The sequence below is a fragment of the Oppia nitens genome, unplaced genomic scaffold, assembly GCF_028296485.1.
Source record: "Oppia nitens isolate AA-2021 unplaced genomic scaffold, nextdenovo-longstitch-racon4-pilon3 scaffold14_pilon_pilon_pilon, whole genome shotgun sequence".
NCBI classification, from domain to species: Eukaryota; Metazoa; Arthropoda; class Arachnida; order Sarcoptiformes; family Oppiidae; genus Oppia; species Oppia nitens.
Genome location: NW_026533193.1, coordinates 1,530,593 through 1,548,390, shown reverse-complemented (window position 1 = coordinate 1,548,390; position 17,798 = coordinate 1,530,593). Strand labels below are relative to the sequence as shown.

At 20.1% G+C, this 17,798-nt stretch overlaps 1 protein-coding gene across 1 annotated transcript; it reads left to right on the top strand.

Moving 5' to 3' along the window:
• The first annotated feature begins 593 nt into the window (after nt 1-593).
• LOC128962427 (splicing factor YJU2-like) lies at nt 594-2,007 on the top strand. Its single transcript, XM_054308805.1, has 2 exons — nt 594-807; nt 955-2,007. The coding sequence occupies exons 1-2, from the start codon at nt 784-786 to the stop codon at nt 2,005-2,007; spliced, it is 1,077 nt and encodes a 358-aa protein (XP_054164780.1). The 5' UTR covers nt 594-783.
• The last annotated feature ends 15,791 nt before the right edge of the window (nt 2,008-17,798 follow it).

Below are 17,798 nucleotides of genomic sequence, written 5' to 3'. Positions count from 1 at the left end.
TTATCGATATATCGATGTATTTTTATTTATTTAGTTAGACAATCATCGATAGTATCGATAATAACTAACTAACAAACAATAAAATTCACAACAAAAACACATAAAGCCATCGAAACTAATCGATTGTCGATTTTATTTATATATTAATACTGTATAATAGTATCGATAGGTCTATACATAGATTACGTTATATTTAGTACAATACATATACACACAATAGTGTGTAAAATACACTCATAAGTGTATATTTAGATAAACATATATAACGTTACTATTTAACTATGATTTTTTGATACCCTATTATTTATGTGGATATCATTTATTATATAGTAATAGTGTAGACCAACACTATAGACACCCCCCCCCAAACACATACACACACACACACACCAAAAATGTCTAAAACTATATGTTAGTGTGTGTTTGGCAATCATATACAGTAATAGTTGACATTTGAATTGACAGTTCAATAATTGTTGACTTGTTTTTGTGTTGTTTGGTTTGGTTTCTACTGTATATTAATATAATAGAGCCCTCTATGGTCACCAAATGTATAGAAACTTTAAACACATTTTTGTTTATTTACTGTATTTAACGTAATAAATAAAACAAATCAAAAAAAATTTGTTTATTATTTAATTATATATTTTTGTTGTTTATTGACCGCTAGTGTCTGTGCGGTGACCACTATATTATAGCCGCTGCCAATTGATAACTTAATTTCTAGTGGACAACACATCATCCAATACCCGACCTGACCTGACCCGACCCGACGCGTGAAATATGTCTGAAAGAAAAGTATTGAATGTAAGTATCGGTAAATTTTTTTTAAGTACACCCGATAGCAGTGGTCACACACACGGCATCTCTACCCCCACCTCCCACTCCCCCACCCCCACTAAAACATTTATCAATTATAATAATTGTCTCATTTTTTCCCCATTTTTTGACCAGAAATACTATCCGCCGGACTTTGATCCGTCAAAGATACCGCGTCTACGGCTGCCGAAGACACGCCAATACACTGTCCGATTGATGGCGCCGTGCAATATGCGATGCAATACGTGCGGCGATTATATAGCCAAAGGCAAGAAGTTTAACGCACGCAAAGAGACCGTCGACGACGAAAGTTATTTGGGACTAAAAGTTTTCCGCTTTTATTTCAAGTGTCCGCGATGTATGGCCGAAATTACGTTCAAAACCGATCCGAAAAGTATGGACTACGAGGTCGAGCACGGGGCTACACCTAATTTTAAGGCCTTGAAGTTGGCCGAACAACAGGCCCGACAGGAAGAAAAGGATAGGGAGGAAGAGGAACGACTGAATCCGATGAAATTGTTGGAAAACAGGACTAAACAGTCGAGACGTGAAATGGAAAACTTGGAAGCGCTGGAAGATCTTAAAGAGTTGAATCAACGAAATCGTGAGTTTGCACCGATGATCAACAATGATGGCTACGATGACCAGACAACAGCGGCGGCGGCGGCGGCCAATAATCAGCCGCAACTAACTGCTGAACAGTTGCAGAAACTGATGGACAGCCAGATTGACGACGAAGAGCGCCAACTGTTGCGTCAGTTTAGAGGCGAAGATATTGATGACGACGACGACGATGTTGTTGTTGAAGACGATGACAATGACGACGACAACGACAACAAAGTGATTGCCGCCACCAGTGGTGGTAAACAACAACAGCAACAACAAGTGTTACCGAAATTTGGTATCAATTTTAGTACAATTGATAAAGAGTTTACCGCCGATAGCAGTGGCATCGTTGACAATACTTTGACCACAAAAGAGTCGATGAAAAGAAAGCTGGAGAAGTTGGTTGTCGTCAAGAAAGTGGCCAAAACTACTAATACTACTACTACTACTACTGATGTTAATGTATTGGCCAGTAATACAGCAATAGGACAGTCGACTAGTAGTAGTAATAATATTAATAATAATACATCAAAAAGTTTGCTAAATTTGTGTGCATATTCATCATCAGATGATAGCAATTAATAACATTAATTGTAATTTTTCTTATCTATATATATATATCATTTAAATAAATTTAATGTTTGTCTATTTATAATAAAATTAATAATAAAATTAATAATAAAATTAATTACTAAAACAAAAATTAAATCAATTACCGATAATCTTAATCATTGATCCGATGATGTCAATCATGCAATCAATGCAATGGACAATAATGTCATACTATATATATATATATATATATATATATATATATATATATATATTGATTACAATTGATACCATGCATTAAATCATACCAACTGGTCATCATTGGGATCGGTATTATTATTATCATTATCTTCAGTAAACTTGTAATCCAACACTAGCTTACAAATAGTAAGTATCGTAATATTAAAAATGTTTAAAAAAATATTAATAAAATTATTGTTAGTAATTTAAAAAAAAAAAATAAAATAACTAATTTAAGTTTAGTATATTAAAAATAATAACTATACACATATTAATAAATATAAAAATAGTTATTATTATAAAGTTATTATAGTTAAGTATTTATTATAAATAATATATATTTTAAAAAGTTTTAAATATATATATATATAAATCAATATTATTCAATCAACAATTATTAATTATCCTAAAACAATAGTAATTAAATTGTACACAAAATTAATTAGTTAATGAAAGAAAATTTATTATTATTTTTTTTCTTATAATTACAGTTATTGTATTTAATAGTTAAATGAATTTAATTATATTAATTAAATTTTACAAAAAAAAAATATTTTGATATAAAATATTAGAAAAATAATTTTGAAAATATTATAAATTATTACACAATAATAACTGTTTTATAAAACTATTAGCCAATAATTATCATTATTATTATTGTCCATCAATTGACACCTATTTACCTCCCTATTTAATAAAGTAAAAAAAAATAATAATAATAAAATTTAAAAAAATAAATAATAATTTTTTTAGATTGCTTAATTAATTTTTATATAAAAAAATATACTTTTGAAACAATTAAATTAAAGACAATAAATAAATTATTTTTTTTTTTAAATAAGTAAATATAGTATATCTAATATTTTTTTGGGTAGATATGGTTGTTTTTGGGTGGGTTAGTGGGGTGGAGGGTGGGGTGGGGTGGGTTAGTGTGTGTGTGTGTGTGATAGATAGCTAAAATGTTAGTTTTTCCCCACCTCCACCCCCACCCAGAAACTAAATTTTTTTTGTTAACCCTAGTTGACTATCAATAGTATCTAATATACTGTATATATATATATATATATATCTAATATATGTTTTTTTGTGTATATAAATGAAAATATAACATACAAATTGATAGCATTCACATTTACCATAGCCATCATATTCATTGGACAGTCCTCTACAGCACCGGGATTCAGTGTATCTGCCATTTTCATACGCACCACTAGTTTGATCACATTTTTCTTTATGTTTAGCGCATACTGTTTAATAATAATTATCAATTGTAATTAATTATATAATATATAATTTAATTAAATTTTATATTATATTATATTGAATATAGTATATTATATTAAATATAGAATAATGTAATTAAAAAAAATAAATATAAAATTAAAAATATTTTGTGCCTGTATAATATTTTTTTTTGTGCTAATTTTAAAAATCAATAAAATTTTTGTTATATATTATTATTATTATTATTATTATTTTAATAATTATTACGATTGATTACCTGGTCGTATAACTATTGGTAGTTTGCAATAACCAAATATTTTATTATATAATATATCACATCTATTACCGTCACAACAATCCTTATTATTATAACACCTCTCATCCAGTTTACGACAACCTTAATATATATATTGATAAACATATTAATTAGATTTTACTTAATTTTTCTTATAATTTTTAAAAATATATTATTTTTTGTTTAATAATTTATATTATTATTATTATGAATAATAACTTATTTATAAAATTAATTTAATTTTAATATATTTATACTATATATATATATATAATTTAATGAAACAAAATTTAAACTAAAAAAAATTAATATTAATAATAGTAAACAATAAATTTTAAACAATTTTTAATAACAAAATCTAAATACAGTATTATTTATTTATTGTAAAATTTAAGATTAAATATTTTAAAAAACAATAACTAAAAATAAAAAAAAGTCTACTATACCCTGTACATTAGTAGCAATCATCATAGTTACCATCAATAAAATTAGCCAGTACATTTTGTTGTTGTTGTTGTTAGTTGACTGATACATTTTTTTTATCTATATTTAGTATTAATATTATTAGTATATTATAATATAAGACAAATAATTTTTTTTTATCAAATCTTATCAATTATAATAAATTTTGAATTAATTTTTTATATATTAAACTTACACTCTATTTATATGATTTTGTTTTTTTTTTGGCTAAACTATTAATTTTTTGTCTACTAATCAATAGTTTATTAAACTTTATAATTAATTTGTTTTTTGTAAGTAATTTTTAAGATATTAAACTTAATATAAATTATTTATGTTTTTAAGTTATTTTTTTATTGTGATTTATTATTAATTATTATTAACTAGAGTTGAATATTATAATAAAAATAAAACAAAATTATTAGATTTTTAACTTTTAAATTCAATATTAAAATGAGCCAGCAATTACCAATTAATAGTATAGAATTTTTTGTTAATATTATTATTTATTTATTATTATTTTTTTTAAAAAATGACATTTATTATAATTATTAGATTATTTAACTTTTTTTTACAAACAAAATTTATTAATTATTCTTATGAATAATTTACTATTTTTATACATATATATTGATATTTATTTATATTTGCATTAAGTATGAGTTATTAATTTACAACTTATAACAATTAGATATAAAATTTTATTAAATATTATTTTAATTTTATTTTTTGTTGTTGTATTTATTTGCTTAACAACTAATGTTTACTATAACTATAATAACATTAATTTAGTTAATTAGTACTCATAATAATGATTACTATACATAATAATAATAATCTAAAGTATATTATATTAAATAATATTTAAATAATATTTTTTAATAAATATTTACATTTATAAATATGTAAATATTTTCCTATTAAGATTTATTTATTACTATAGAATTTTTATTTAATAAATTAAATATCATATAAATTATACTAATAATAAAAAATTATTGATTTTTTTTACCTTTTATTTAAATGAGCCAGCAAATTATATAATGTATAAAGTGATTAATTGTATATTTTGTTTTTTTTATAATTATTAATGTAATTTAATATTAGTTTGGATAATTTATAAATATTTCAATTAAAATGTGTAATAATAATTATAATAAAAATTTTTAATTAGAGTATTTAAAAGATTTTAAAATCATTAATTAAAATATAATAACTATTTAAGACACTTAAATAAAATAATTTTAAATATTGAAAATAAATAATATAAAAAAACATTATTATTAAAAAAACATAACACTATTACTAATTAAAATTTACATAATTTATTAAATATATACATATTTTTAAGTCTAACTTTATGTTTAATATTTTTCAAGTATAATTGTTTAGTCACTTTATTATTTAAATTATTATTTCAACAATATTATATACAGTATATTTAATATAAAAACCACCTAGATACATTTACATTATTTATTATTATGCAATAAATAAAAAATTAATTAATAAAATCAGATAAAGTTTAGTTGTACATCAAAAAACTTAATGATATAATTAAATATAATGTAAAAATATAAATATTATTAATTTTTTTTAATTAATATTATAAAAAAATTTTAAGTAATTATTATTTATTACATATAAAATATATATATAGAGTATTTTTTTAAAAAACTTATAATTAATTTCAAAATAAACTAATAAATCTAAGATTACTTATACGTTATACTTATATTATAAAACATTAAATTTAGTAAAAAGTAATTGAAATTTCAAATAAATTTTTCAACAACAAAAAAATAATTAAATATCAAATAATTGATTTAATCATTTCGATGGCAAACATTAGTAAACTGATTGGCAATAATGTCATATACGGACCAATTGATACACGCATTGAATCCAAACCAACCATATATTGGTCATCAATGGGATCGATAGTATCCATCATTAGATCGTTTAGTGTTATATTTAACTGAATTAATAATAGCTGTGAATAGTTGTCGCACCAAAATTCATATAAACCCGACTCATGTGACTGTATTATCCTATTTATAGTAGAGTTTTATTATTATTATTATTACGATAATTGTATTTTAATCCAAATAACAAACAAACAAACAAACAAATTAATAACTATTTAATAATTTTTATATATTATAAATTATATATATATATATACTGTAAAATTTAATAATGTTGAAAAAATAGTATACAATATATACAGTATATATATATATATTTATAATTTAAATATATATAATATATTTCGAAAAAAAATAATAGTTTAAATAATAATAACAATACTTTATAACTATATATATATATATATATATCATATGTATATATATATACAAAATAGTTACTATTAATTTAGTTTTTTATATTGATATTATAAATTATATTACTTAAAATCACACACATATATATAGTATATAAAATTAGTTGAAAATTAGTATTTTAGGAGTATTTTGTTAAAACAAAAAAAACTAATTAATAATAATAACATACAGATTACGATAGTTTCGGTAAAGCCATTGATCGGTTAGCAGTTGACGGCTAATCAGTTGTCCCCAACACTGTTCATGATATGCATCGACTGATTGATATAAATAGTGATACTTTTTTGCAACTATACTAAAGAAACCGATTTTTTCGTATTGCATAACATAGGCTATCATCGATCGGCCGCCGGTTCGGCTTAAATCGGACAGTCCTTCCGATAGACCAATACGGTAGTCGTCCATCGAGTCTTTCATTGGTTGAAATTGTTTTTCCGGTAGCGATCTTAGGGCACGATTTAGTATATGATTTTCAATAGTTTTTATATTTGTCTGTAAAAAAATTAAATTTATTTAAAAAAAATAATATTTAACAAAATTAAAAAATGTTTTAGGGGCTGTACACATATCACGTTCGCAATTGTTTGCATGTAGCGATTTAAAAAAAATAAAATTACGTTAGCTACCAAAATTATGTCCCTAACCGCTACCCCCCTTGCCCCCCTCCCACCACAAGAAATAAAATACAGATAATGCCAATTAAAAGTTTAAATTTGAGTAATATCATGCACAGTTAACTTTATGCTTAGCAAGGTAACTTAGTTAATACAGTTACCTTGTATTAGGTAAAACATATAAAGTACCTTGCTTTGGCTACCCCCCCCACCCCCAATCCCTCAAGTGCGAACGTAATATGTGACCTACCCCTTATTAATTATTATTATTATTATTCAATAAATATTAATTAATTTAAATTTACCATGTATATATTGAATTCATATTGTGTCATTGAAAATTTTACATCAATATCCTGTCTACCAATTAGCTGGTCGTATGAGTCCATAGTTTCCGTTGGTTTTGCAATATATATGCTTAGGATTTCCTGATTAATCAAAATCAATGTAAATGTTTTACCAATGATTAGTGTGGAGTAAAATATATAATAAAACCAATTGATTGTCGGATTGAATTTCATTGAAACTATTATTATTATTATTATTATTAGTATTTTGCAATAATAAAATTATTTATAATATTAGATATTTTTTTTATATATAACCTTATTATATGTAAAGTATGAATATATTTACTATTAAAATAAATATTAATAATAATTAACTTACAATTCATAAGCAAAACGTTAATTATTTCCCAGATTTCTATCAATATTTTCCATATATTTGTTGAACTATATGTTTGGCATTATTTAGTTATAATAATTAGATTTATGGGGAAATATAATGTATTTTTGATAATAAACAAAATGTTTATTATTTGTTTTGTTTTGTTTTTTTGTTGATAATTAATTTAATTTAATTAACAAAATAAAATTTTTTCATCAAATATTGTCTATACATACTAATTGTCATTATGTTTGCCAATGGTATCAATTTTATTGTAATATATGTATAATATTGATGATATAATTATAGTCATCAACAAATAATACCAATACTTTATTAAATAATAATAATAATATAGAAATAAAATTTATTAAAAAAATTATTACTATTGAAAATAAATAAATTATAAAATTAAAAAGTAAAAATTATATTTTTCAATTAATATTATTTAGTAATTTATTTTTTAAGACTATTTGTAAATTGTTTAACGATTTAAATAATATAATAATATTAATTAAATACAAAAAAAAACTTATACAAACCTACAGCATATAAATAAATTATAATTAGTTATAATACTAAGTTAGAATAAAACTAATAAAATAATAAATTTGCTTAATTGTTAAATTATTAAAAAAAAATTTTTTTTTAATAATTTTATATATTTTTATATTTTAATATTAAATATTTTCCATTTATTATTGTATTTTAATTATGAGCATATTGTAATTCATGACAAGTATGCAAAATAAAGATAATTATTATAATTATTATTATATATTTCAATATATATTTATACTGTATATTAAAAGTATTAATTAATTAATATATATTTATATATTACATACATATGGATTAAGTATATCTGCGATACCATAATAATTATTACTATAATTTATCGGATAATAAGTGCCCAAAATTGCAAACGTATTCAATTTGATTGGATATATTAAATCAAATTTATCAATTAATTCAGAATCCATTAGATATTCATTGAATAGTATATCAACTTTCTGTATAATATATATATATATATATATAGTTTATTATAAAATTATATAAATAAATATTTTAATTTTTGATTATATTTTTAACAATTCAAATATCAACCAAAAAATTAAATAAATAATAAATATACCTTATTTTCTAAATAATTAAGCATCAATTTTAAGGGCAGTACAGTTTTATCGCTAATATTATAAACAAATTCAATGGGTACTAGACTATAGAAAATATTCAATTTAAATAAAAATAAAAATTTTGAAAAAATAAATAATTATTAGACTATTATAATTAATAAAATAATTAAGTTATTAAATAAATTTAATATAATTTTTACCCATATTTTGTACGTTTAACCAATTCATAGACAAAATTAAAACCAAAACCACATAATGATTTGTAATCACTTGAAAGATACTTAGAAAATAAAAAATATTATCATTTATTTAAAATTCATTATTTTTTTATATAATTATTTAGTTTATACTAACAATATATATGTATATATTATTACTAAAACTAATATCAATCTAACTATTAATAACAATAATAATAATAATAATAATTAATTTTAATGTAAATAATAAGATAAAATAATCGATTATGAATTATATCAATCTTAGTAAAAAAATAATAATTAAATTAAATTAGTTATTTTTAGATTTAAATAAAAAAAACTCAATTATTAATTACAAACAACTCCCATGTAAATGTAAAATTGCCCCTTGGTTCAAATTGTAGATCAAATTGATACGGATAATCTACATTAGATATACTATTATCGCATATCATATACGGACCAATTTTCGTATACATAACCGTAAGTATATGTTATCAAAAATAAAGTCATAAAAACGCTTTATTTTTTGATAAAATATTAATTAATTAATAGGTATTAATTAAATAGTTAATTTTCTATATATTATAATATAGAAGTAATTGCCTTGGTGGTTTTTTAGTATTTATTGTAAAAATTTTTCCATAAATCAAGTGTTTTTTTTAAATTAAAATAAGAAAAAATACAGTATAATATTATACTTTTATACTTTTATATTGGTACCAATAATAACAGCTAATGTTTTAATAGATATATTAGATTGTATTATACATTATATACTACATTATAAAAAAAAATTTATATATAAGAAAATTAATAATAATTATTATTAATAATATTATTTGGAATAAATACATACATTATGATTGTAATACTGATTAAAAATTAATATATATATATATATATATATAAACCATATTATAATTATTTATATGCAATATATATGTATCAGTTTACTAATGATTTTTTATATTAAAACATAAAAATATTATTAATTATTTAAAAATATTGTTGTTTTGGTCGGCTATACAGTATAAAAAAATTTCATAATAATAATAAACTATAGTTTATTATAGACTTAAATAATAGATGCCAATTGAATTTTCTACACTATATAAGTTATATGCTAAATATAAAATATATTAATATGATCATTATCAACTCATTTTTATTTTTTTTTTGTTAATATTAATAATTAAATTTTATGTTTTATATAATTTAAAAAAAAAATAATAATGATTGAATCTAAAAATTTTACTCAATAATAGTTGTTAAAAGTAATTGACAATTAAAAATAAAATCTATATCTAAATCTATATCTCTATCTAAAATAAATATTAATTTAATTAAATAACTGTTATTTAAAAAATATATGATATTTTTGTTACCAGTTTACTAATGTTTTATTTATTGAAAAATATTAATTTAGTTATTTGATTGACTGTTGATTTTTTTGTTGTTGATTTGATTGATTATTATATTAAATATTTTTTGTGTTTAGCATATATTTTGCTACAAATGTTTTGAAAACAATAATAAATTAATAATTTTATATTCTGTTTGATTTTGATTTTGAAACTATTATTTGTATAAATTCGGAAAATTTTTTTTAAATTAATAATTATTGTTCAAATTAACTAAAAATTAAATATATAATATAAATATGTGATATAAAGTATATTTATAAGTTTACTATAAATATATATATATTTTTTTGGTTATCCCTAGTTATATATTTATATATATATATACATACAGTATATATATATTTAATAAATTAGTATATTTTTATTAAAATAAATATATACAATATTGAAAATATTAATTAAGTTATTTGATTGATTGATTGATTGATTATTTTTTTGATCGATTATTATATTAAATATTATATTAAATGTTTTGAAACAATAATTAATTTTTTCTTATTTTAATAAATTAATGTTTTTTTTTAATTAAAAAAAATATTTCTAAAATTGATTCATTAATTTATATCTCATTTCGATGGCGAGTCAAAAGTTTCCATTAGTTTTGCAATATATATGCTTAGGATTTCCTGATTAATCAAAATCAATGTAAATGTTTTACCAATGATTAGTGTGGAGTAAAATATATAATAAAACCAATTGATTGTCGGATTGAATTTCATTGAAACTATTATTATTATTATTATTATTATGCAATTTTTTTATTTATATTATTGGATATAAAAAATTTAGTATGTTAAGTATATTTTGCATTAAAATTATTATAACTATAATAAGTAACTTACAATTCATAAACAATACGTTAAATGTTTCCCAGATTTGTATTAATATTTTCCATACATTTGTTGAACTTTAGATATAATATATATATATATATATATATACAGTATATTTAATATATCATTTAATAATCATTATAATTAATTAATATACATTATATGGATATTAAAGTATTTTTTTAAAACTTATATTAATTAATTACAATTGTCCATTACGTTTGCCAATGACATCAAGTTTATCATAGTATGTATATAATAATGATGAAATGACCATGGTCATCAACAAACAATACCAATACTTTAGTATAATTATTATTAAAATAATTAATTGTATAAATTTTATTCAATAATAATTTTTATGAATATAACTAATTATATATTACCTAACATACATAAGTAATGTCGTTTCAAAAGTACAAAAACTAGTTTTATTTTTAAACGGCAAATAGAATGTCAATTGTTTTAGTGTACTAATATAACATAAAATTATCTATATTAGGTTGACTAAGTAGTTTTGAATTTTAAAAACTAATTATGTCAGAATTTAGTTTTAAGACCTTTGAATATAACTTGTATTCTAAGTAATAATTAACACTTTCAAAAATTTTAATAAATTTCTAAAAATTTTACAATACAATAGCTTCATGATAAGCATCATTGCAATTTTCAGCGGGCGATATCTATGATTTTATTGAATAAAAAAGTTTCATTTTCAAAATATTGATCTGATATCTCGTAAACAATTGTTTATAATTTATTATTAATAAAGAAAAATAATAATTTAAAACAACATAATTACAATTTAACTATCTATTTTTAAACTTTTAAATGAAAAACTTTTTTTCAATGCTTTATGCCATCCAAAAATAACGTTACTTTTTGTACAATAATAACGACATTACTTATGTATGTTAGGTAATAGTTTATTTACTTTAGTATAAAGTAATTAATTAGTTATATAAATCATATATATATATACGTTTTAATTAAAAACATTACTATACTTATTTTTAATTAATATAACTAGTTTACTATGATAACTAATATTTATATACATATTTATATATATATATTATATTGATAATTAACGCAATTTATTATTATTATATACATTATCATATATAACTACAAATATATATATAGTATATCTGATATACCATAAAACTTATTGCTTGAATGTATGTTAATTAAATATTTATAACTAAATATAATTATAATTAACTGTATTTTATATATATTCATAAGCAAAGTATTAAAAAATATATTACTGTACACTATATATACTGTAATATATTAAAAGTTTAAATATTTATTTAAAAAAAACATTACATACATATGGATTAAGTATATCTGCGATACCATAAAACTTATTGTTTGAAGTTATACATTATTATTGTATACAGTAATAAATAAGTTATATTATTTATTTAACCAGTATAAGATATCAATAATAACTTATTTATATTTATTAATAGAAAAAATATGTTTTATAATTTATTTTAGTTTGAATAACAAAAAAAAGATAATTTTGATTTTAACAAAATTTTTATACAGTAGTATAGGTTTTAAAATAGTATTTAAATACCAACTAACCTACTAATTGTTATCATTTAATGTTAATTAACTTTTTGTAATTACAACAAACAAATAGTTGTTATTATAATAATTATATAAAAAAATTATTTCAATTGAAAACTTTTTATACTGTATAATTGTTTTTATATGTTTTATTTTAAAGTATAAGTTATTATTAGAAAATGTTATCTTTTATAGTTAACATCATTTAAATATAATTATCACATAATAGAGTCTATTATATACTATCTATGGAATCGGTAAGTAATATAAATTTTTTGGGTAATAAAATATTTTAAATATTATTTTTTAATAATAATAATACTAATAAATACCGAAATTCATTAATAATATAAAATAATTTTTTTAAATAACAAATTAAATAAATATTAAATAATTTATCAAAATAAAATTTCTCAATTGTTATCTCAATTCTATTAAGTATTTAGCATATATTGACAATTGTTTTTTTTTAAACAATCAAATAAATTGGTTGTTGTAATAAATTAATATTATTTTTTTCAACAAATAGAAAATAAATTTCTAATTAAATTTATCAATTGATGTCTCATTTCTATGATAAACATTACGATAGAAATGGGCAATAATGTCATATACGGACCAATTGATACACGCATTGAATCCAAACCAACCATATATTGGTCATCATATTGGGAATCGTTACTATCATTGATGATAATATTGTCGAGTTTGATGTTCATCATTGCAAACAAATTCTTGTAGTGGCTATCCATCCAAAAGTCATGTAAACCCGACTCGTGTGACTGTATTAACCTAAATATATATATATATAATATTGACTAAAATTTATATTAATAATTATAATAATTACAGATCACGATAGTTATCATAAACCAATTGATCGGTTGTTTTAAGTTTACGTTTTTGTATAACTATACTCCATAGCTGTTCCTGATATGATTCACGTGATTCGTGTAACAGTAGATACGGATAGTTTTGGACAACTATACGAAAAAAATCTAGTTTTTCGTATTGCATAACATAGGCTAGGGTTGGCTGACGGCGGGATAATAGTAGACCCGTTAGTATACTAATCGTATGGAACCGGTAGTCGTTGAAAGTAATACTAATCGGATGAAACTGTTTGTTGTTTTTGTTGTTATTATGGGATAATGATTGTAATGAACGACTAAGTAAACGCTTTTCATTATCATTAATGTTAGTCTAGATATATATATATAAATATATAATTAATTAATTATTAATTGTATATATATATATATATGTAAACACTAGTTATTTATTTTCAATATATTAAACTTATAACTATAATATATTTATTCAAGTACTATAATAGAGACTATAATATACTTTTTATAAATATAAAACTAAATTTTATTTTTATTTTACTAAAATTAATTAATAAATTTAAAAAAAATTAATAATTTACCATGTATGAATTGAATTCATATTGTGTCATGATAAATTTTACATCAATATCCAGTCTATCCATTAGCTGGTCGTATGAGTCCATAGTTTCCGTTGGTTTTGCAATATATATGCTTAGGATTTCCTGATTAATCAAAATCAATGTAAATGTTTTGCCAATGATTAGTGTGGAGTAAAATATATAATAAAACCAATTGATTGTCGGATTGAATTTGATTGAAACTATTAGTAGTATTAGTAGTATTATACAAAATTTTATTTAGATTATTGTTATATAAAATTAATATTATTTACATTTTACAATAATTATAACTTACAATTCATAAGCAGTACATTACATGTCTCCCAGATTTGTATCAATAATTTCCATACATTTGTTGAACTATAGATATATTTATATAGTTTATAATTATATATATATATATAGTTTTTAAACTAATTAATTACAATTGTCCATTACGTTTGTCAATGATATCAATAGGTTTATCATAATATGCATATAATAATGATGAAATGACCATGGTCATCAACAAACAATACCAATACTTTAGTATAATTATTATTATAAATAATAATATAATAATTATTAATTGTTTAAATTAAATTAATTATCTAAAAAAACTAGTTAATTACTTTTTGTTATGATAACTAATATTTTTATATAAATTATATAATATATTACTATTAATATAATACTACATACATATGGATTAAGTATATCTGCGATACCATACAACTTATTGTTTGAAGTTATCGGATAACTAGTGCCCAAAATTGCAAACGTATTCAATTTGATTGGATATATTAAATCAAATTTATCCAACATTGATGAGTCAATAAAAAATTCATGAACTAGTATATCAACTTGCTGATCCATTAGTAGTATTATTTATTTTTTTATTTAAAAAATAAATTAAATTTAATAAATATATTAAAAATAATCAAAATAAACTCATATATAATATATATTTACCTTATTTTCTGCATAATTAAGCATCAGTTGAATGTTATTTACATTATTATTATTATTATTATCTGACTTATAATCCATTAAGATTGGTATTAATCTTTTCATTATTAAATTAATAATTAGTATATAATTCAAAAAAATAAATAAAATAAATCAATTATTATATTATATTATTTATTTATTTACCCATATTTGATACGTTTTACTAATTCATAGATAAGATTAAAATTAAGACCACATAAAAATTTAAAATCATTGGACGGATACTATTAAAACAATTAATTAATAATAATAATGTAATAACTAATAAATATTAATAAAATTAACACATAATTATAATTTTGTAAATTAATTGAGAATAATACTATCTAATTAAAATTTCTATGAAAAAAATAAATAATTATATATATATATGTGTGTTACACTGTATATATACTGACCCACGTTTTCAATGTAAGTGTAAAATTACCCCGAGGTTTAAATTGTTGATCAAATTGATACGGGTAAGTTACGTTAAATATACTATAGTCGCATATCATATATGGACCAATTTTCGTATACATTATTATTATTATAATTATGTTCAATAGTTTTGTATATGATATTTTTTTATATAACTTATTTTATATAGTTATTAAAAATAAAAATTTATTTAATATTTTAGTGTTCAAATGCTTATAAAAGGTCTTATAAATATTAAATGATTAATATATTAAATATTATTAAACATTTATATTAGAAAAATCAATATTACAATCATTTACTTATCATAATCATAAAAAATTACATAATACAGTGTCAGGATCTATTATATTTAATATAAAAATTTAAAAATCAATTAATAAAATGTCAAAATCAATTTGTATGGATGTATATGTGTGTATGTGTGTGTGTGTGTGTGTRTGTGTGTGTGTRTGTATGTGTATAATATGTATGTGTATAATATGTATGTGTATAATATGTGTGTGTGTATGTATGTGTATAATATGTATGTGTATAATATGTATGTGTATAATATGTATGTGTATAATATGTATGTGTATAATATGTATGTGTATAATATGTATGTGTATAATATGTATGTGTATAATATGTATGTGTATAATATGTATGTGTATAATATGTATGTGTATAATATGTATGTGTTATATATATACAGTATATATATATATATGTATGTATGTGTATAATATGTATGTGTATAATATGTATGTGTATAATATGTATGTGTATAATATGTATGTGTATAATATGTATGTGTGTGTGTATGTTTTTTTGTAGTGTATTATCAATAGTTTATATAAATACCAGTCACTACTATTGAATAATGTTTAATGTTAAATAACTAACTAATATAACAAAAAAACAAACAATAAATAGTTAATAAATAGTTTAATATTATAATGACATAAAATTTATTTATTAATTTTAATAAAAAAAATATGACAGCTTAATTATATATTTAAATTTTTTTTATTTATATTTACTTTAAATACACACACACATACAAACACATACATACACACACATAAACATACACACAAACACATGTATGGAAATAAAAACAAAAAAAAAATAAAAAATATAAATATATTAATATCTAGTTATAATATCTATGGAATCGGTAATTAATATAAATTTTTTTAGGTAATAAAATATTTTTAAATACTATCATTAATACTAATACTAGTAGATACCGTAATTCATTAATAATATAAAATAAAATCTTTAAACAACAACAAATTAAATAAATATTAAATAATTTCTCAAAAAAAAAATTATCAATTGTTATCAAGTATTTAGCATATATTGAAATAAAATGTTTTTTGAAACAATTATTAATTTGTAATAACATTATTATTGTTATTATTTAACAAATAGAAAATAGAAATTAATTTCTAATTAAATTTATCAATAGATATCTCATTTCTATGATAAACATTACGATAGAAATGGGCAATAATGTCATATACGGACCAATTGATACACGCATTGAATCCAAACCAACCATATATTGGTCATCAATGGCATCGTTAGTATTATCATTATTTAGGATAATATTGTCGAGTTTGATGTCCATCATTGCAAACAAGTTCTGGTTATAGCTATCCATCCAAAAGTTATATAAACCTGATTCGTGTGACTGCATTAACCTATAATTTTTTTTAAAAATAAATAATATTAACTAATTATATAACTAATTATTATTATAGTAATTACAGATCACGATAGTTATCATAAACCAATTGATCGGTTGTTTTAAGTTTACGTTTTTGTATAACTATACTCCATAGCTGTTCCTGATATGATTCACGTGATTCATGTAACAGTAGATACGGATAGTTTTTGAAGACTATACGAAAAAAATCTAGTTTTTCGTATTGCATTACATAG

What these genes read in the sequence shown, in the direction of transcription:
- LOC128962427 (XM_054308805.1), top strand. Translation starts at nt 784, where the DNA reads ATGTCTGAAAGAAAAGTATTGAAT. An exon ending in CTGAAAGAAAAGTATTGAAT is followed by an intron (nt 808 to 954) that starts GTAAGTATCGGT and finishes TTTTTTGACCAG; the next exon opens with AAATACTATCCGCCGGACTT.